The sequence below is a fragment of the Chelmon rostratus genome, chromosome 3 (genome assembly GCF_017976325.1).
Source record: "Chelmon rostratus isolate fCheRos1 chromosome 3, fCheRos1.pri, whole genome shotgun sequence".
Lineage (NCBI taxonomy): Eukaryota > Metazoa > Chordata > Actinopteri > Chaetodontiformes > Chaetodontidae > Chelmon > Chelmon rostratus.
The window spans coordinates 17264808-17287124 of record NC_055660.1 but is presented as its reverse complement, the minus strand read 5'-3'; the positions used below and the strand labels follow the sequence as shown (position 1 = coordinate 17287124).

The 22317-nt window shown below is 40.1% G+C and overlaps 1 protein-coding gene across 2 annotated transcripts in view; it reads left to right on the top strand.

Moving 5' to 3' along the window:
• The first annotated feature begins 14390 nt into the window (after positions 1 to 14390).
• Positions 14391 to 22317, top strand: part of LOC121604809 (phospholipid-transporting ATPase ABCA1-like) — a 39507-nt gene continuing 31580 nt past the window's right edge. For both annotated transcript variants that reach the window (XM_041934423.1, XM_041934422.1), the window contains exons 1-5: positions 14391 to 14524; positions 18477 to 18585; positions 19875 to 19968; positions 21239 to 21380; positions 21619 to 21737. In XM_041934423.1, coding sequence (XP_041790357.1) covers positions 18520 to 18585; positions 19875 to 19968; positions 21239 to 21380; positions 21619 to 21737 — 421 coding nt within the window. In that variant the 5' untranslated portion in view covers positions 14391 to 14524; positions 18477 to 18519. The remainder of the gene's footprint in view (positions 14525 to 18476; positions 18586 to 19874; positions 19969 to 21238; positions 21381 to 21618; positions 21738 to 22317) is intronic.

Below are 22317 nucleotides of genomic sequence, written 5' to 3'. Positions count from 1 at the left end.
AAGCAGACACCAGTGGCCACTGCTAATGATGGCAGGGACTCTAGATGTGCAGATGGTGAAAAATCCCACGCAGGTCTCTTTCACTCTCACACACACATACGCAGAGGCAAGCAGCTGACATACAATAACATGTGCTTCTCCCTCCGCAGGATCCGCGGTTGCCCGACACTTGCTGATTTCCATCTCGGCTCGGCTCACTAACTGAAATGAAGGATTTCTTCCAGCTCCTCTTTGAGGCTGGTCTTTAAACATTTCCAAATGAGACATCAACCAAAGGTTTACTCCCACAAAATGACTGCTCGCATGGCTGCTGAGGGTATGAGTCACAGTAATTACGCTGCTCACCGTACAAGTTTTGTCTCCAATTAGAGGAACATGAGGATTCAGCCTGGGTTGTGCTCCTAAATGAGATGAGTTATTTTGACAATGGCACATGACAGCACATTAGCAAGTGTTTTCTTTTGGTCTAGAAACAGAGCATGCTGAAGTTCATCATTTTGTGGTACAAACTGCATGATGTGGATGGACTCTGCACATGGACGAATGATCCCTCCAGGACACCTTTGAGACTGAAACATGGCTGGCTAAATGATGATGGAACACTGTAGTCGATTTCCCCGTTCCTCCGGCCAAAACGCTCACATAACAGATTTATTTCTATCTCCAACTCGTTAGACAAGAAGATCACCGAACCAGCTTGCCCTGGTTCTCAATAAAACCCTGAGTCCAGGCACGTGTGTTTGTGCGTTCATGTACACGTCTGCCACTGGCTTCGCTGTGGCGATTCATCACACGAACCTGATTCAAGAAATATTCTCACTTCTGTTTTAAGCAAAGTGTCTGTTTTCTCTTTGTCTGCATTTCACACGTAAGAATATTTCTCAACATTTCATGATGATGCTGGTTTGTTGTCTTTCTAGATCTCTTTATACCACTACTACACCAAATAATAATAAATTCTATGTTTTCATCCCCTGTGGCCTCTTTCTTTCCCTCGCTTTTAAGAAAATTAAATTGTACATCTAAATTTTCAAGGATTCTGGCAAAGCTGGATTTTTGGCTAAAGGATGGAGCCATGCAGCGGTGTTCATCAGTCCTGATCCTCTTCACATTCCTCCTCCCTGCCTCCCCCCTCCTTCCCCTCCTCTCTCACGTGGATGCGGCGAGAGCAGCATGAGGGGAAACGAAAAAGAGGCTCATCTGTTCTTTACTGGGGCAGCTGTGCCGCTTTGCCGCTCCCTCTTCCTTCCCTCCCTCACCTGTTCCTAACACTTCTGCTCTTTTCTCTCCGCATTTTGTCACACCGTTCCTCACTTTTCCTCTTCATCTTATCTTCTTTTCATCTTCCTGCTTTTTTTGAGGTGCCTTCAAGGTCAGACTTTTGGCTTTGTGCGTGCCTGTGAATGCCCTTGCAGAGCTCTCATTGCCAGAGCTTCCTTTCATCTCTATGATAAATTGTTTCTCAGTGCAACCACTGTCCAATAATAGATCCAGCTGTGCTGCGCGCCTCTGGTCAAAATTGAAGCTCTTTTTGAATTAAAATGGCAGACGTTTCTCAAACATATGATTTCGCTAAAGCGCAAGCTACAATAAAACTGAATTCTAGTGCCGACAGTTGGACACTGTGTCCATAATCATCTCTAAGAGGACAAATGTTCATGAGCAGAGCACTATTATGGATAATCTTATTAGATGATTCTGGAAAATACACTTGTTTATTAAGCATTTAGAGCTCCTTCATCACTCTGTGTCTTATATTCTTTGTTCAGACTTTGGGTTTTGTACAGATTAAACAAACAAGATTTACTGTGTTAATTAGCGAGCTTTAAAAGTGCTAGTATGTGGGGTGTTTGCACAGAGCTGAGCTAAATGTTTCCGCACCCTTCCAGCCATTAAGTGGATCTCAAAATGCAGATCTGTTCCTTTAAAATTCAGATTTGATTTGCCATGTCATCATGCAAGTGAACATGCCAGCAGTAATCCTGGTTCTCCTTCGGTGCAGAGAGGATCGCCTATGTTATTCAATCCCCCTCCTATAAACTCCCTCTCTCGCCGAGTATTAAGTCCTCACCGTGCCAAAAATAGCCATGGGTTCTCCTGGGAACTACAGCAGAGCTTTGCTGTCATAATCAGTGTGTGTGTGTGTGTGTGTGTGTGTGTGTGTGTGTGTGTGTGTGTGTGTGTGTGTGTACATCAATCCTTGTTTACAAGGACAAAGCTGTGTTCATTAGCATGTATATGTGTGTTTGTTATTCCTTCCTCATCTATGTTTCACCTGCTTGCTTCCTCCTCTGCTGAAGGCCCGCTCTCAGCAGTCTCAGACATATTCACACATTTGGGACATTAATTCTTTGAGGTGAGAGAAAACAGCTGCCAGCACAGTTTCACCGACTACAGAACTGCTCACCTGTTAGGAAACTGTTCATTTCATCGCATTTAGATTTCCTGAATGCCCACAGTGATCTCTTAGCATGGCATGTCCTCTTGTTTGTGTGTGTGTGTGTGCGCGTGTGTACATGAATAACTTGCATAGGACATAAAATGTTGCTTAATCAGCAGATTCAGACAGAGGCCCTGACAGGAGAAAACAACAACGGCAGCAGAAAGAGAGAAAGAAAAATATGGGACAACTATTCCAGATGGTGGTGCGAGAGAGGCAGAAAACAGAGAGACAGAGAGACAGAGACAGAGAGAGAGACAGAGAGAGAGAGACCCAACAAAGCAGCATTACCTCTCTGCAAGCACAGACAGACTACTAAACTGGCTAAAAGTCAACAGGCAGTTTTTTTTATTTTAGGTCACATTGTTCTTGAAACTTTCATGCCAATAAAGCCCTTTGAATTGAAATGAACTGACTAAAACATTATGTTCAGGTCAAATTTTAACTAATTTCACATTTTAACATGCAAAAAACCTTCTTTCATCTAACCCAATGATATCATCAACAGGGACAGCGTGAGCATGCAAAAGCACTGTGAAGTTGATTAAGTTGATGTTTTTAAACTCTGTACAGAGAATGTTCTGGATCAGATTTAGCTTGGAGCACTGAGTGCAGCTCAGGTTTAAAGCTACATTTGTAGTTGAGGGCCATCAGCCAGTCTCTCGGTCTCTCCCTCTAACATTTGGGGTTTGATTGGTGTTTGTGTTTGGTTCCATTTCGTTTTCCGTCGCACTAAACATTCCCAGAACATCCTCCACTCATTCCTGCTTCAAGGACGCCACTGATGTTGTAAACAGTCGTCCCTGCACTGTTTCACTTTGGTTTAATGAAGCGTCTCTTGTCCTTTAGCTGACTACAAACACATGCTGTTACTGCACATATTTGCAACAGAGAAACAAGCAGCAAAAGAAGACTGTACAGAAAATCATTAGATGTTATGATATTCTAGGGATTCCACAAGGAGTGGGAGACCTGAATAATCAGACTGAGGACACAGCAGCAGCAGACAGACAGACAGAGAGAGAATAGACAGAGGTCAGTGTGGCCACCAGCTGTTTCAGATGAATAGCCCATTATGTAGAACAGAGGGCGGCAGATGGCTAGTCAGCACGCTGATGCACACACACACACACACGCGCGCAGAGTACATTTTAGAAAGGCTAGAGAGGACACTCACATGACCGAAAAACAATCTGGTGTCCGATTGATGATGTCATCATTTGTAATTAAGGATATGTAAAATACAGATCAAGGTCATTTTAATGGTAATAAATTCCTGCTTGATTTATCATTACTGCTAAGAGCAGTAATTTGCCCTGTATAAAAATTATATTTTCACATTTTACATGTTTTTGCGTTTGCATCACTCGAGGTCTGGCGTGTCTTAGTACTCCTTTTTGGAGTCATTAGAAGAAGAATTGAGTGTTCAGCATGAATGACATTTAATAACAGTGAATTTCACTAACAGAAAATCCAAGTAGGCACCATTTGATCTAATATGTGATTTCTAACCAATGACAGACGAGATGAGCATCAAAGGTGGCGAACAAATGAAGGCAGAGCGTGTAGAGTGGTTTCCTGTGAGTCTAAACAGTGTGAGAGAATAAGTGCTTGTCTTAAAGGTGGTTAAAAGAAGTTTACTTAATCCCACTCAAAGCCCTCTTAAACATCAACTCACACACATGCACACAAAGATGTGAGTTGATGGAAACCCGCTCAAACTTAAATGCACTCAAAACCAAACACCAACAGATGCCACACCCACACACACACACCCACACACACACACACACACACACACACACACACACAGTCCTCAGGTCAGTTATACTGTAAGTTCACCATGGTCGCCCACTGACAGCTTAGATTTAACACATTATGCAACACATTGCATTCAACAAACAGCTTTCACCTACACTAACCTCTGTTTTATATACAGCATTTACACACTTCCTCTGAGTCTTTATATATATATATGTATTAATTAGTCTGTTAAGTGATGATTTGTTTTCACATATGTAGCACACATGTGATAAGTTTGCTTCATTATGCTCAAACACAGGGTACATGGGGTTACGCTATCCATTAATTTGATACATAAATCATATATGCATATTTTTTTCTACACAACACAATCAAAGTCTAAGCTCTGGTGTGCACAAAATGTTTCTTTATAAATCCATCTGACGTGTTAACGGCAGCCTTTACTGCTGGCCTCCGAGCAGCTGTGGGTTGTTGGTTCTACTGGCTGGTAATTTTGACATGGCATGACTCATCTTTCTATCATTAGTATTTACAGCTCAACTTTTACAACATTTACAGCTTTTGCGTTTTAACAAGTTTCCCAGTAGTCTAAAAATTTGAAGCACCCTTACCCGTCTGACGTAAGGACATACCGTAAAAAACAGTCCATTTGAAGAAGCTTAAAGAAAAAAGCAAAGTGGTGGCAAAATCAGATAAACTGACTGCTTCTGAAGTCTAGAGTGGATTATTGGGTTTTAGACAACAGCCTGGTAGAACATTTCCAGGTATTTATATAACATTTAAGAAAAAGCTGGTGATTAATTGTTCACATTTTTTATACAGCATCTTCTCTTCATACTGATATTTTCTCACATTTTCTCACAAAATTCATTTCCCAGTGACTCATTTTCATGCTGCTCGAATTCTTATTGTAATGTATTTGTACATAACAATGGTTTTATTATGTCTTATTATATCTTATTTCATGAACAGCCTGTTCCTATTTGACCTTAATATGCAGAATTTGTCAGCTGCATTATGGTAAAACCCTCTGCTCTTATTAAACTCCACATTTCTTTGCGGTATCGTGCAGTAATCCCTGCAGGGATTAACAACCTTTCCACTGCAGATAATCTTGACGTCTCATAGCAGAAAAAGCACATGTAATTAATAACATTAACGAGGGCTGCATCCCATTTGGTCTTAACCAGTGTCAGGGCTGTGCTATTGAGCATGCTGACTCCCAGGTGGGGCGTCATCGGGGCACAAATGGAAGAGTGATATTAGTTCCACCTGAGCCTTTCTAAATATCTGCTGTTAAAATGATCTATTGATGTTTTAACTAATCCACTACATTTATACATTTTTGATATTTATAACTATTTCGGAGGATCATCCTCTGAGCTGACACTGTTTTCTATAGAGGCACAGCCGTAGATAATGAAACAAACATTTCTATTCTTTCAAGGAAACGATGAACGCCCTCTTGGGCTCATAATTTAGCATTAACTCACGCCACATGATTCTCTCAGAGACTTTGTCCTTTGACATGTATAACTGAACTGAAAGAGGATGTTGGCAGGTTTCAACACAGCTTGCAGTCAAGTTGTTTGCCCACACACACTCATGAGTCATACCTGCTGCCAGATGCAGTCAAAAGACGGCAACATGTGAGTGTCTGAGCAAGGAAAGTGTTAGTGTGTTGCACTGTGTCCACAAAAATCTGAAACAAACTGCCGGCCACAACACATCAAAATCTCTTTGAAGTGTGTTCACAGGTCTCACTGAGCTGCTGCTCGACACTTGAGGTGTCGTCCTGAGTTCTTTGAGGGCTGATGGTTCACGAGGAGCAGAACACAGCAGTTACATTTTCACAACTACAACCGTGGTCCTCCGTGTTCTGTTGCATCCACCGTGCTGTTGGTGACGCTAAACTAAAAGCACGCCGTGAAATGCTAAGAGTCAGGAACAGAACTGACACTTTTATTTAATTCAACTAACTGTAAAATTCTGTGTCTCAATAAAAGATTGTGGGTGTTTTCCCCGAGCTGAGGAGTGGGCTACAAGCTCACTTCTTTCTAACTCCATACCTCCACATTTTTTTACATTATTAAACATGTAGTCGTCATCCCCTCTAAGATAAGTTATAGTCAAAGCTGCTCCCATTTTTTAACTTAACAGGCACAAAATATTAGAAACACAGCTCAACAACAATCAATACCAAACCATGACTTTGCCCAAAAAACAACTCTATCAGCTGAGGAGGACCATGAAACTGAGTTAAGGTTGTTTATTGTCAAACTACTTTTTACCAGGTCAGGAATCAACTTTCCTCTTCAACATGACCACTAACTATGGCCTCAAAATGACCTCTGAGTTGATTCAGCACCTCTCTGAGGAAGTTTAAGTACTGAAAACCAGAACTTGCACAACAAAGAGCATTTGTTCACACAAATGAAACTGCAGCATGTGTGAGCTCTCTGTAACATTGCACAGGCTTGACTGTGTTGCCTCTCATAAACACTGAAGAATTTAATGGGACAAACGACCCGTTTAGAAACATGACCTGAAACAGAACACAGTGAACTAATAACAGTTCAGAAATTAGTTAGGGTCAGGACGTAGAAAGTCTTTCCAAGCAATACACAGAAAAATAGAGCCAAAAGCCAGAGCTGCAACAATGGCCTCATTCACCAACTGTGCATAAGTAGGGCACTTCTAGAGGATACATAGGAAATCATTATTCAGTATGATTGGTTATACAGTGTATGCACAAGCACATAATATAAGGGGCAATGTTCATGTGTACAGTATGTACGGACAAACGCCATGTAATTTAGAATAATTCTGTCACTAATTGAGGAGATGGGAACATGAATAACAAATTGTTGTTCATATGATAGCCAATACTCAACAGACATAAATTAAGGCACACACACAAATGAACAACACACACACGCACACATATCTTATATCATGCAGCAAGAATGCTGCACACAACAATTGTGAATATAATCAATTCCTGCCATGTTGACCTCATTAGGCTGTATTTCACAGCTAATTGCTGGACGTTCTCATTTGATGACTTCTTCCCTGAAACTGGGAACAGATAACAAATTAAACACATGATGCATAGCTGACATACATTTTCTTGGATAGCACTCTCTAATGAGGTCATGCATGCAACGCAATGCTCCTTTGTGGAGCTAGCAATGCCATAGACCTCTGAGGATTTCTCACCATGCCAAAAAAGAAGCTGATTTATTTCTTATCCTATGAAGCCAGGTTGACCTTGTCATTCATTGAAAAGAAAAATCCCCCAAGCCTGCACACAATGAGTAACACAATAATTTCTCCAGATAGTCATTGCTAAATCTTATTGGAAATCTTGCTGCCAATTATTCAGATCATAACAGATTAAAATAAAAGGGAGCTGCAGGAAGCACTACGGTTCAGTCTGGCATGATCTCTAACTATGCTGTCGATCCCTACTATTTTAAACATAAATTGACTGAATTAAGAAAACTATAGATTACATCAGTGTTTTATTATAGGGGATTAAAAAAAAGACTGTCACTTTAAAACGTCGTTTACTGCTACAATGCGCCGTTTACGGTGAAGGAACTTGAGAGGTAAACACTGGGTAATTCTTGCGCTGTTCATGGACATAACACATTCCTTTGGTTATAAACATAAACTTATCAGCTCCTTCGCGGCCAGCCTATATTTCTGCCCAGTAACCACTTCCAGTAGCTCTGGATCCTTTATTGTTCTCCTCAGGCGTCCTCAGCCAGTCAGTGACATCATTCCCCTTTCACCCAGTTCTCTGAAGGCTGCAGCGCGAGGTAACGAGCGGTCAAACCGCGATGCGTTCAGGGGCACCTGCGATGCCTGGACATATTGCTTCTTGACATGATAAATATTTTAAAAAATAATAAAATAAAAAAACTGACCTGTCACAACAACAACTGGTGAAAAAACTGTCTTGTATATATCGCTTATTTAATACAAATGTTTATTTCTGTTTTGTTTAACTTATTGTTCAGTTAGGGGGGGGGGGTTCTCAGTTTCCTTGTATGTGCACACATACTTGGCCAATAAAGCCGACTCTGTTTCTGATGCCATACCTCCAAATCTATAAGCAAGATTTCGTAAGAGACTCAGCATTTATCTTTTAAATTGTGAATCAGCTGAAAATGGCAGTTTACAATAACTGGATGGAAAAATAGATGCAAACCGATCACTTTTTTCAATGCCTGGCTGATTCATTTACTGTTTCCTTGATCAACGGCCGATCATTTGCAATATTTTCGACAGCACTCGAAGGCCACATAGGTGCAGACGTAGCATGCAGGATGAGAGACGCTCACCAATGTTTATTTAACACAGAACGCCTGCTGCCAAAGACTGTATGTGTGCGCGCGCGTGTGTGTGTGCGTTTTTCACGTATCAGTATCACGACACCCTCGAAAAACGTCTCCCACTGCCTGTGCAGTTTATTCGATGTTTTTGCTGCAACATTAATTACAGGTTTCGTTTGATTCTTTACGCGTGCGGTGACGTGTGAAACACTGATGTGATCGCTGGTTTAAAAAAAATGAGTCAGATGCACGTTGACTGAAATCAGTCATTTTTCAGTATAACATGCAGATGTGACACATTTTTGCAGAGATAAATATAGACAAAGTGCGCACCACCCCCCGTCCTGTGCTGCTTTCCTTCATCAAACTCCGTGCTGGGGTTACTATCGGACAAACTTCCCCTCCTCCTCCGTTCTCTGAGCTGGGGTTACTATCGGACAAACCTTCCATCCTCTTCCTCTTCATCCTCTCATTCTGCTCGCCTGTACCCTCATCGTGTCGACGTGCCTGTATAATGTGGCGTTTGTGTGTTTGTTTTTTTAATCAAAACAGGGATGATACGTATGATGCAACAAGCAGTTTTCGTGGACAACAAAAATCACACATCGGAAATTGAGCTGAGCTTGAAATTGCAGCTTAATTTATTCCTACAATGAACGCCGTTGTATGTCCTCCTCTGCAGCTCTATCAGGGGTTACTATCGAGCAAAGTGGAAACGAGGAAAGTGATCCACCTTTCTTTCCGAAACTCGAAAAGCATTCAAGGACCGAAATCAAGTGACAGTAAATGCACCCACAAAACAAAGGATGGGGTGATCAGTAGACATATTTTCAACTGAATATGACAAGTGAGCCAACAGGCTGTTGCGTTTGAGTGCAAACCTGTCTGTGTTTACTTTGAGCCCAAATTCTAAAACCCCAAATTCAAACTGTGTTGACAATAAGCCCTGTTTCTGGAGATTACAGGTTTTGTGCTTCATTCTCTCTGCTCAAACCCTAATATACACGCTTTGTTGGGCACCGTTTTTCCCCGATTACACAAAGACGAACCTCATAACTAAAAAATCGATTCTCAAGGGTCCTTTGCACTGGTTCCAATGGGTCATTCAGCAAAGTCAGTAATAAACTCTTTTCACCTTTTTTTTATTCCCCTATAAGTGTTTTCAAAATAAAAAAAAAAGTCAAGACAGAGTTTCTGCATTAGCTGCTAGGTTAATGTTTTGTTGGCTCAGTTAATACTAAAATGAAGGCAGCAGACTGAAACATTGTAATGAGTATTTTGGTCACAAAATAATGCCTGATTTGTAGCTTCTTGCAAATCTGCACAGTTTTTGTACAATTGTAAGATTCTGAAATTCTGCAGAGGCTGAGCACAACCATTCGTAACTGTTTTTCAATCTTTTCTTCCTATGATCACACTTTCTTTAATGATGTGGAGATAAATCCATGTTTTTTAAGAGAACTATAAAACATTGCATTCTGGCTGCTTCTAAAGGTAAAATGTGATGTCGGTTCTTTCAGGTTAAGCTGACTTTGAGGAACTAAAGCAATGTTAAGGGGACAGTCCAGTGAAGATCACAAGAACACAATATCTGATCTGTCAAAATGACAATATTATTAAATTGTCTTGGGATAAAGTTAATATTTGTATAACAAAACTGTAATTTGTTATCTTAAGACCATGAAGCTGTTGATGATGTCTTGGTAGTTAGCACACATCCTTCTGCAGCAATCTAACGTTCATATTTCCGTTGTCACATTTAAATGTGATCGTAGTTATGTTGTTTTATCTGAGTCTTATCTGAATTTAAACTGACAAATGAAATGAATGTACAACTATTTTGTTGGTGAAAGACGGCCCACACTGTTGGCTTATGGCTCACCACCTACTGCCTCTTCAACAGTCAACAACAACTATGTACTGAACAAATAGTCCTATAGGCAGTCACAGTGCTGGTCTTCTGCATTTTTCTTAGTTTCTTTATGTGCACAAAAGCTGTTTCCTTTCCCTCAGAGACATGCTACCCACGTGGCTGAACATGCTCTACCTTTGTTGTGCACATTTTGAACACTCCAGTCTTCTAGTCCATACACTTGCAGACATAGTTCCGAGACATCCGAAGAGTGTTTTAACAGCCTAAGTGGGTTATAGTCTAGCAGTCCCATCAGTCCCGAGCATGTACGATACCTCACACTGTGCCAGCCATAATAAACCATTGTTCTCCAGACAGTGGGAATAACTGCACCTGACAGCTACTACACAAAATCACAATGAACGAGATGTGAGCTGCTGAACTCTTTACAGAAGGAGAGATTTTTTTTGCCAATTTTCAACTCAACTGACTTTACAGCCACACGTTTTGCCATCCCTCCAGTGTAAATGGACGATTGTTGCTCTTATTCTCAATCTCCAGCTTCTGTCCTGGACTGGGCAGGAAAACATCCTGTACGTGTGCATGATATTTGTGCCATGTGATCTTTGGTCAGTTTCATTCTGGCAGTTTAGTGTCCTCAAGTGTCCTGGAAAAAGACAATGATTGCCAGATAGCTGCTCTGTAAATGACATTGGCCTCTAACCCTGTGAAGGCAGAGGAGGTGGAAACAGAAGAAAAAGCTGTTTTCCTTCTCTGGGAATCAATTATTACATTGTTTTGATTATATTCTTGTTTTCAATTCATTTGAAAGTCATTCCTGTATTTATACAGTATATATAGTATGGCACATTTTATGGTGATTTTTTCACACTCTATACTCTTTTTAATTGTATCATGTAAGAGAAAATGAAGTCAGTCTCTTTCGAAATGGCTTTGATAATAAAACCAATCCACTCAATTAGCTGATTAGATTACACCACTGAGGAGGTCTATAATCACGCCAAGAGCTCAAGGCTTCCTTGACAGTAGTCTGGTCCTTAATGAATAATGCAAAATGTTCATACTTCATAAAGCACTGTGACATTTCTACATCAGCATTTTTTCATGAGTAGAATTCAGCACTTTGAAAATAACAGCAGCTTCAGTTTTCCTCAGTTACCCTGAATTCCCTGATTTAAAAAATTGGCTATTGTATAATTCAATCATCTTGGATGATTATCATCCATCTTCATCCATGCAAACAGTTCTGGAGCCACTTTGATGGATTAAATGACCAATCACTCTGACTGGGGGTCTGCTTTTAATGAGACCCCATACTGGGAGGCCTCACTGCACCCCATCCAAAGTGGAGGAGAGAAGGGTTTCTAAATGGGCCATGTTTACCAGGACTTCGTACATTACTAAGCCTGGACTGTACATCAGGCTCTTGCAGCTTTCCTCAAACAACAACGAAAGATAACCAGCACACAAAAAGGATTAAATGCTGCTCCTTATTCTGAGGATTTGTCAGGAGTGCAGCTGAGAAGTTTATGATGGTGTGTGATTTAAATTTTTTGTAAAGGTGTTGCTTCTTGATGCGTCCATGCGAGCATGTGTGCCAATCAGCAGGCAATGTTAACGTGTAACAAAAGGAGTGTTAGTTGAGCATTTGATCTCTCCTAACCCTAACCCCCATTTTACCACGATGAAAGGAAAATGCCTCTCATGAAACGAGGTCCTCCCTCAGACCAACTTCTCCTTCTGTTTAAGCTGGGATGGGCGGCAGGCAGCCATGCAGTCAGACATTAACGTCTGATGGCATATGAAATGTTTACACTTGCTTGTTGGACAGTAGAGCGCTGAAGTTAACCAGTGGCCCTGCTCAAGACAGTCTGTTGGTGTTTAGCTGCATTCAGCCAGCTGGAAATGTTCACACAATCACTGAGCAGGAAACAAGAACGCACTTAACTCAATGCAGGGAAACACACTCGCACTGCAATGCTGCTTCTACTAATTCCTCTTGATTCTTGGAAATGTTGCTGTGAATGTGTCATGTAAAGCCTTGTGTTATTCACTTTTTCATTTATAAGTAAACCAACTCTGTGTGTGGGTGCATGTTTGCATGTCTTAATTTAAAGTCATCATCTGAAACATGGTCCTCTGTAAGCTCAGGTACATTCATTTATCAAAGTGAGAGCAACTGTCAAATTGAAGCACGTGAAGGCTCAGGAGTGATGACCAGGAGCTACTCTCAGCAATTTACTTACCTACTGACTGACTTACCCCCTTACCTACTGGTTTCTGAGAAAATGATTGTTACTTTAAATTTACTTTAATTGATTTCAAAAGATATAATCTCTGTTAGAAAATCTATTCAATATCCCCAATTGGGACTTAATTTTTTTTATCAATCAGTCCATCAACAGAGTGAAATAACCAAGCCTTGTAAAAAAAAAAATGTATCTGGCCTCATAAGAAATTTTGGAAACAAATTTTCAAATTGCTGAGAAACTTGCAGAGAGATGTGAAATGGAAAATTTAATCTTTGGGTGCATACAGCAGCAATTCTGAATAATGACCTGGGCTATATCGCAACAACTGCAAAATAAATTAAACACTGTTTCTTATGCAAATCAGTGCATCTTGCAGCTTTGTAGTGCAACACTGCAGGTATGTATTATGCATCACTGAAAGCGGCCTGTTGTGGTTTGATGGATAAAAGCAGCAAGTGCAAATGAAGCAATGGCAAGTTATCATCCATCCATCCATTTTGTAAGCTCCTTATCCTGTTCAGTGTCATGGAGGACTGGAGCCAATCCAGCACACATTGGGGCAAGAGGTCCATTACACCCAGTTTGCCAATCTGTCACGGGGCTTACACACATACAGTACACAGACACATTCACCCTCTCACTCGATTCCAGAGAAGTTAGTGCGGAGACTTGGTGAGGCAACACTGATAAAGTGTTACTGTTTCTAGTATGAAAACCCAGAAGGATTTCAGCAGATTACCCTGCAATTTCTCAATTTTATTCATAGTATTTTCAATTATAAAAAGAAACTATGCTCTGTGATTCACATACGTCTATTTCACATTTGGCTCTGAGACATAAATTACACCAGTTAACCAGAAAAGAAATCTGAAGCTGCAAATTTGTGGCTTTTAGATGCAAAGCTCCTCATGCTGGAATGAGGAGCAGCACAAACACCTTAACATACTGTATCTTAGTATATTTTAACTTTGGAGTAAAGTAAGCTCTTGTGCTGTGATCCTTTATTCTATTCCATCCTTATTTTTTATTTTAATTCTACTATTATTATCAATATTAATATAAGTTTTATTCTCCATCATTTTCTCAATTAATTCTCTATCCCTGTTTTTATGTTCATTCTATGCCTTTCTTTATGTGACCCACTTGGTGCATGAGATTTCTTTGTTGCAAAGCATGTTTTGCTGCATTGCTTGTAAGAAAGGTGCTATACAAATATATATATATATATATATTATTATTATTATTATTATTATTATTCTATATGCTTACATACATAGTAATAACTCTAGTTCTAGCTATCTATATATCTAAATGACAACAAAAACAACAACATAATAACAATAGTAATAAGAACAAAATCAACAGCAACAACAATATCTTTTTACTAATCCTCAAAACTACACACCATCTCCTGTTGTGATTTGTGTGTGTGTGTCAAGATAATGATGATTACTATCATATATAGTCTAAGTAACAGTAACAGTCCCTCCCCAGTGGACCCTGCTTGGCAGTAATTGAAAAGCAGCACAGAGCATTGATGAGGCGTTGAGGTGTCGCTGGCCCTTTAAGACATGTTTTGACTCCGCACGTGCTTGCCTTATATGGGAGGAGCTTCCAGCCGTGACCGTTAGTTACCTCTGCTGCCGCGCTGCTCTCCTCTGCTCCGCATCGAGCAGCGCTATAAAACCCTGCTGGAGGAAAAAAAAAACTGTTTTGTTAGACGCTGAGAGTCAGAGAAGCGGAGGAGTGCAACAGTAAAGGAGTACGGTGTATTTAGCCGTTATAACTTGTCCTGGACAAGGAGTCCACTATATGAAAAGAGAAGGAGTGGACATTGACACCGTTCAGGATCGAGGTCGGTGAGACTGTGTTTTTTTTTAGTTATGAGTGAATTTGTGAGTTTCTTTGTTGGAACAACAAAGGGATGTAACAATATGCCCCCGTGTAACAGTTTAAAAAATCGTATTACTATTCGCCATTTATTGTCAGCTTAGTGTTTCTTTTTTGGCTAAGAGTTATTAACGTTGAACGTCAAGAACTAAAGTAATTTTGGTCTTAAATGCTAATTGCTGCCGGTAATTAGTAGCCGAGTTTTGTTTTCCATCTTAACGTCGCAAAGTTAAATGAGAATTGTAGTGTGCTGAATGGGCGCTACATGTTAATGGTAATAACGTTGTGTAGGTAAAATGTCAGGTATTGTCCTCGCTGGATTTTACTCTTATTATCATGCAAGTTAGTATCTTCTCCGACCATCAGCGACAAGTGAAGTTGTCAAGAGGAAACGCGGGGCTTCCGGTAAGGTTTTTAAAAATAAAAGCCTAGTTTTTGGCAAGGTTTTTATTTGATACTAAAATATAAACCTTGAAGAAGAACTTGAGAAGTAGACAGCAAATGTGAGTTTGTCTCGAAAGGTTTAAACCGGCACAATTATTTTGTAAGCTTGCAGAAGGGTATATGAAACGTGCCTAATGGCAAGTATTTAAAAGTCACGTTTGTTGCCGTTTAATGCTGAAATCACGTTCATCCTGCTTGTGGTCTCATTTTGGCTGGCTTGAAGCTGCAGTTGGTCAGCATCGCGAAGCTGAATGACCGACAGTAACCTGACTTCAAGAGAACAATGAGATACAAGTGCTGGAGTCAGTCAGTCAGACAGACGATTCCTTTTTAACAATCTGTCGTAATGTTGACAGTGAATCGCAGTGGAAAACATGCCACCTTTCATGGCAATTAGCAGTATCTTGTTTTTTTAATGCCTTTCATTTTCAATGTTTTGTTTTCCCCCAATGTGTGCTGGGTCTGCGCAGTCATGTGTTGTTTCCACTGTTTTTACTCATGTGCACGTCTGCAGTGATGGTGCAGCGTCGACGAAATGCATTTGCTTTATTTTGCCAAAATGTGTCTGCCAAAGCATTGACGCTCTTACATCGTCTTCTTCATCTTAGCAAAAAGTAAATGCCCTTTTGATTATTTTCCATTTTGAATGAGCTATCAAGTGTGTTAAGAATACAGCGAAGACAATGGAGTTGAGAAAAAAATCCTCTATGAGTGTGATGTAACACGTGAGCGAGGGTTGATGGTAAACAAGTATTAAAATGATGGTTTTTGTGTGCCACTAGAGGCGCCCTGGCTCTGCACCATTTGGGCTGCTCGATTCTCAGCAGAGAACCTCTCTTATATCTGCGTGCGATGTGTTTTGACCACCGTGTTTACCATAATCAGACAATTCATTGAAGGTTAACTCGCCAAAAGACATTCAAGCCACTCAGATATTATGAGGACAGAAACAAAACAAAACATTAGAAATAAACTGAGCAAGTCCGATGAAAATCAGGTTTTAATGGGTAATAAGCACGTAAACATGTCGTTTTGGTTAGATATTAGTCCTCAAATGAAGGTGGGAGGTTCGGACATCTAAATTTACTTTGAGTGATCCAAATTGATTGCCAAAAATTGGGATATAGTTCGGAGGAAAGAAGGGGAAAAAATCCATTCAGTGAATGCCAAATCTGACAAAGGTGTAAATTGTTGTCCACACACATCGCAGGCCACAATATGGAAATGTAGGTGGTGTTTTTCATTCATTTCATAAGAATTGCGCAGTTGTGCACATCATTCTTGCCTCAAACAGTCCATTTTGTTGTCAGTGAATATCTTTCAGTAAGTCTGCAAGGGGTATTTTACATTGTTTGTCAATGAAATAGTTAAATATGTGCTGTGAGTGCTGCCACTAAATCAAAAGAGTCACACAGAGAAAATAGATGTACCAGTAAAGCAGATATTGTACCTGGGTCACTGTGTTGTTTGTTGATCCCAAAGTTCCTGTTGATTTTTATTGCGACATTTCAGACATTCCAGTGGATTTATTCAATACGGCCAATCACATTTGTGCAATGCCGCTGAGTTATTGGTATAAAGAGTGAAACATTAACATCTGTATTCTATTTGATTTTGTGTTTATTCTCACTGTGTTGTCTTTGTGTCCATCACCGCTGATAGTTATTTAATGCTGGAGGGTGTAAAATCTGGCAGTGATGTTAGAAATTAGATTCACTCTGTAAGTAATTGGAGACTGTTTGGGAAGTGGTTTGATGCGATTAAAGAGTCATCATGATTGCATCAGAGAAAATGCAGGCGTAAAACCATAGAAAGCTGGATCAATGATTTGATTAGGGCAGGATGTTTTCGGCCCATAAGCAAATGATCATGTTTAATCATCACTGTGTCCATGTTGTGCTGCTGTTCTACTCTCTGGGATGCACCCATTGTGCCCATTGAGTTTTCATCTTTATTTGCTCTTTGTGAATATGAGAATTGTGAAATGTTTGTCATTATACAACATCTCTTTTTTTTAGATTACATAAATGCTGCACATCTAAGACCCAACCTACAGTACATTTTCTTCAGGTGCTGTAACCATGATGACCTTAATGAAAGAGTAAAGGGCCCCAGTCTTTGGTGGCCGACCTGTTTCTAACTCTTGATAATTAGGGTTCTGTCTCAGAAAACAGAATTACGAATATAGCTGTGTAACTCCTGATAGATTGCTCCGCTTCTGATTTAGGGGCCTTCCAAGTTTTATTTACTATCCAGATATCAAAGTAATTTGTTAAAAAAAAAACACAAAATCCCAAAACTGTAATAAATATTTTGTGCATTTTGGTCGTCTTCCTGGTGTGTATCATCTAAATGGTCTTGGTGGTCTGATCCAAGCATGTTACAGAAGACAAGTTCAAGGACTTTTCAATCTGCAAATAGGATAAACAAATAGACATGAAAAAGCGCTTCCCCACACAAACTTTCATACGGGCTGTATCACATGTCACTCAGTAAATGTGACATAACCCAGTGTCTAGCAAAGTATGTGTTTGAAGTTCATCTGTTTATTTACCGCTTATTACTTTGAGTAAACCCACTGATGCTGTTTAATCAGTGGGTCGTTTGATTTAGATTGAGCAATGGGGATGACGTGAGGCTGGAGTGATGTTTTCATTTACATTAAATGTAGTATTGTGTGATTGTGTGTGATACTGAGGTGTTAACGAGGTGAAAATTGTGATGACAAAAGGATTTAACTTTCACCACATGAAAACTGCCCACCACCCACTCATCCTCCCAGTTTAACAGTAGTTTGCCCTTTGGACAGACGAGTGTGCATCAAGTGGACCTGAATATGCAGTGGTTAGCAGCCTTTCTCAGTCATTAGTCGACTTCATTCGCTGAGTGTTGCTGTACTCTTGGCTGCTCTGTATTTCAGAGTGAAACAGTTTTGTTCAATAGGTGAATCTGTTGTTATGATTATTTTCTGTCAGTAATTAGTCTATGTTTTTTTCAGAGCATTTTGCTGTATTTTAGTTTTAACTGTTTGGGAAGTGTAATAACAAGCAGCCAGGTAATGCTTCTTGTGCTTCTTTTTGCTTTTTTCACTCTTTTTGTTGTTGTTGTTTTTTTAAATAAATTGTCTCTTTCTTTTTCGTGCCCTAGCGTGGCATGATTAACTGAGCACTACAGCCATATTTAGTACAGTCGCATGCATTTGGTAATGGTTTGCTGATGTGATTCCTTTCTGTTCTGTTTTCACATCAGTTTTGTGCGTCACTGTATGCAGGATTTACATTTTTCTTTTTGTAAGCTGTGTTTTCCCACAGGAACAAAGCTGGACTGCTGAGGGTTAGTTAGCTGACTGTGTTAAATCTGTGGCCTTTTCACACTGGGAAAGGTGTTATTTGTTGACAGCGTGAGCACTGCTTTTGTCTGATGTACGTGTACGAGTTGGCGGCGGTTGACCGTCTCTCTTTTTGGGTTCACAGTGAGGAGCTGGAGCGTGCTCAGTGAGGTTGGGAAGACGTCAGCATGGCAGTCTCCACTCAGCTGGGTTTACTGCTTTGGAAGAACTTCACCTACCGACGGAGACAGACTGTAAGTAGGAGTGCTTCAATTTACTGACTCATCAGAATAATGGACTCGATGAGTACTCAGTTTGTTTTATCTATTTACTGTTTTTTTATTCATCAAAAAATATCTATTCCATTCCTAGTGATTGTTTCTTAGAGCTTATACTTTCATATTAAACTTCTTCTATCAAACATCAGATTATTACATACAGTGTTCTGTTATGTATGCTACTAGGCAGAATCATTATCTAACACTGCATTGCCCTCATGTTTGATGTTAGCCGTGCTAATAATGCAATCAAGCATCAGTTCACAAAATAAGACTGAAGACTAAAAAGCAAAATGGCACGAGGTCTGTTCTTTTGTATAATTTCCCATACAATTAGTCACGTTGTTGATTTTTGAGTTGATTTTGCCTGTACCACATGCCTGGTCATAAGGGCATTACAAAGACTTTGTAGAAATTTTTAGTTCCAATGCATACGCAGCCCTTAACAATGGAAATGATGCAATTATCCTCCAAACCACTTCGACTGAAAAGCATTACAGTTTACAGATTACAGTGAGTCAGTCAAAGATGTGATGATGACATATTCACATGTCAGGTCCATTGTGCAGTTACCATCTTGTGCTGGTTGATGCCCACACACTCAAAGTTATGCAAATCAAATTCAGTTCCGAGCTGTAGCATAGTGCTTCTTTATGTGTGAGGAGGCTCATCTGCACACAATTAAGCCATTTGACCATGAAGCAGAAACCTCTCTTCAAAGTGACAGCGAGGGCTGCTTGACAATCAGTCCAATTATTTCTAACAAAGGGTTACAGTGTATATCCTAAGACAGTGTCTTTATTCTTTATCCTCTCACTGCATGTCTGCCATGCTGGTTAAGGCCAAGACACAAGCAGTTAAAGTAGATGGGCCATATGGAACAGATGGACTCACTCGTAGTCCTCTAAACCCTGTCTCGCTCTGTCTCACCATATTAACCCATATACTTTACCCGGTCTGATGGTGGGATTACTGTTAACAGAACAACAGCTGACAGTCCCCTCTACACACACACGCACGCACACACACACACACACTCACACTCACACTCACACTCACACACACACAACTGTGTGTTCTAAAGCATTTGAGGTTTTCTGAGGTTGAACTGAAAACAAAAAACGGCAAAACACAAAGGAAAACTTGGCACTGTCTTGGGGTGTTAAACTAATTTGTTTCACGAGTTTTTACTTCCCAAGAGTGGAAAACCTTCTTTTGTTAGCGTGATTAACTTGTCTTCATCCCTCTTTGTCTTCCTTTCTTAGATCCAGCTGCTGATCGAGATCATATGGCCCCTTTTCATCTTCTTCATCCTGATCTCAGTCCGAATACATTATCCACCCTATGAGCAACATGAATGTAAGCAGATGGGGAGAGAGAGGGGCAGGCAGGGTGGCACTTGACCAAAGTATTTTTGAGACTTTCATATTTCAATCATCTGAAGTTTTAAAGAAATTATTTCAACAGATGTTGCATTAAGGTGAATTCCTCAGTGTAACAAGAAAAGTTACTTGTGATTTTTCATTCTAAAACCTGACAAGTATGCAATGTTAGTCTACTCTGTTCTATTCAGAGACATTGTCTGCTTTTATACAGTGTTAGCCTCTTAGTTCTTGGTAATATCAACATGTTACTTATCCAAGGTTTCCATGTTACTGTCACGCAAGGATCTGTTGGATTTGTCAATATTTGTTTGCACTGTGTGAACATGTGATCAGACCTTTAGCTCCTGGAAAGGGGAATTGTAATGTAATTTGTCAGCAGAACAGGTTTCACAACTTTGACCACGTTTCAACTCAATAAGATTATCACTGGTTTGAAGCACTTTTAGGAAGGAGAGCAGTGACCTGCAACAGAGTATGCATTGAGATCCTACGGGTATCGTCATGTGTAGTTCATTTATTCATATGAGTTTGACACCCTAATCTGTACGTGTGGTTTCCTGTACAAGTTGCAGGTTGAGTCAATTCCATGGAATAGATTTTAAAAAACAGGTGCATGTAATCAACATGCCTGCTTTTAAACAAACCAAGTGCCAAGTGTAATCATCATGAGGTTTCGCATGATTGTTTCTTTTACCACCAAACCAGATCTCCAGGTTTGTCAACCTCCTGACCCCCTCTCACCCTCTATTCTTATCTTTTCAGTATAATAGCTCATTAACCTCAGTAAATTGCAGCAGTAGCAGTAACATTAGCTGATAAGAGTACAAACAATTGTAAAGATAATGTCAGCGCTTTTGAAAACTGATTCCAAAGGCAGTGGTGGTGGTCTGTATGTTATAGTTTGTATCCTGATTTTGTAATGTAGCAACTGGGGCTTGTTCCCAGTTCTGCGACACATTTAACAACACTTTAGCCAAAGGGCCTCTCGACTGTTGTTAAAAGTTGGGTGATTATTTACACAGTAAGTGCAGAGTGTAAGACTTTTTCAGGGTTTAGGTTGGTTTGGTGATGTATAAAATGGAACAACTAGATACTGAGACAACAATCTCAAAATGGACTGACAAATATCTTACTGGTTATCAATATTCTCCATTGAGGCCTCATGGTGTGTCTAAATTTTTAATTATTTTTTGCTTTACTAATATTTCAGTCCAAATTTAAAGCATGCTGTGTTTCCTCTCCAGGCCATTTCCCTAACAAGGCCATGCCCTCAGCGGGCACCCTGCCATGGGTACAGGGCATCATCTGTAATGCCAACAACCCCTGCTTCCGTAATCCTACCCCTGGCGAGAGTCCCGGGGTGGTGGGAAACTTCAATGATTCTATGTGAGTAACATGGCCCTCTTGCTGATTCATAGTTTAATCAATGCACGGCTTTGACTGATTCAAAGCATTCATTTAATGCAACGACGAGTGACTTTTGTGTTATTTGGATTAATATTGTCCAATCTTTTTACCAACGTAACAAAATTGAGGAAAGATTGTTTCAGGCCTTGAATCTCAAGGGATGTAGAACAGTGTGGCTAATTTAGTTTTCTTCTTGTCTCTTTGCGAACATCAACAGAATCTCCCGTCTCTTCGTTGATTTCAAGAAGATCCTGCTGTACACCCAGAACGATAAAAGCTACGAAGGCTACAAGGGCCTGTTGAGGGCCCTCAGGAAGCTGCAGAAGAACACTGCCCGTAAGGACATGCCTTTGATGTTTTGTTCAACTTCTCGAATGACCTACCATTCACCTTGATCACCCAGTCATCCATTTGTCTTGCAGTAATCTCGTTTAAACAGAAAAGAACACAACTCACAACTCCTTATGCAGATATGATCTAAGTGTGTCACTGACGGACACCTACAGTTTATTCACACATAGCTGTTACTGCTTCTGAGCTTCAGCTCGTGAAATACTGAGGTTTATGATGACACATTGTTTCAAAAAGAAGCAAGAAGGGCTGTCAAGATATGTAATCTTGGCGGTGACCTTTTAATCCTTTACTTAAAACAAAGTAGATTGTAGTTTGTTCAGTCTACAGTGTCAACCATTCACCTGGCCTCACAAAGTGAAGGTCCGCTCTCCTTTCTACGCAATGTCTTATTTGTTGAAATATTCCAAAGTACAAAGTTAATGAGGCCTGAATCATTGCAGATCAATAAATGTACCAAAAAACGGATAAGCAGCATGTTTAAATTAGATAAGTGACTTTTCAGGGTCAGTTTTGCAGTGTAGTGGCCGATGCAGCTGAGGTTGGCTTCAAGTCTTCAGAGCAG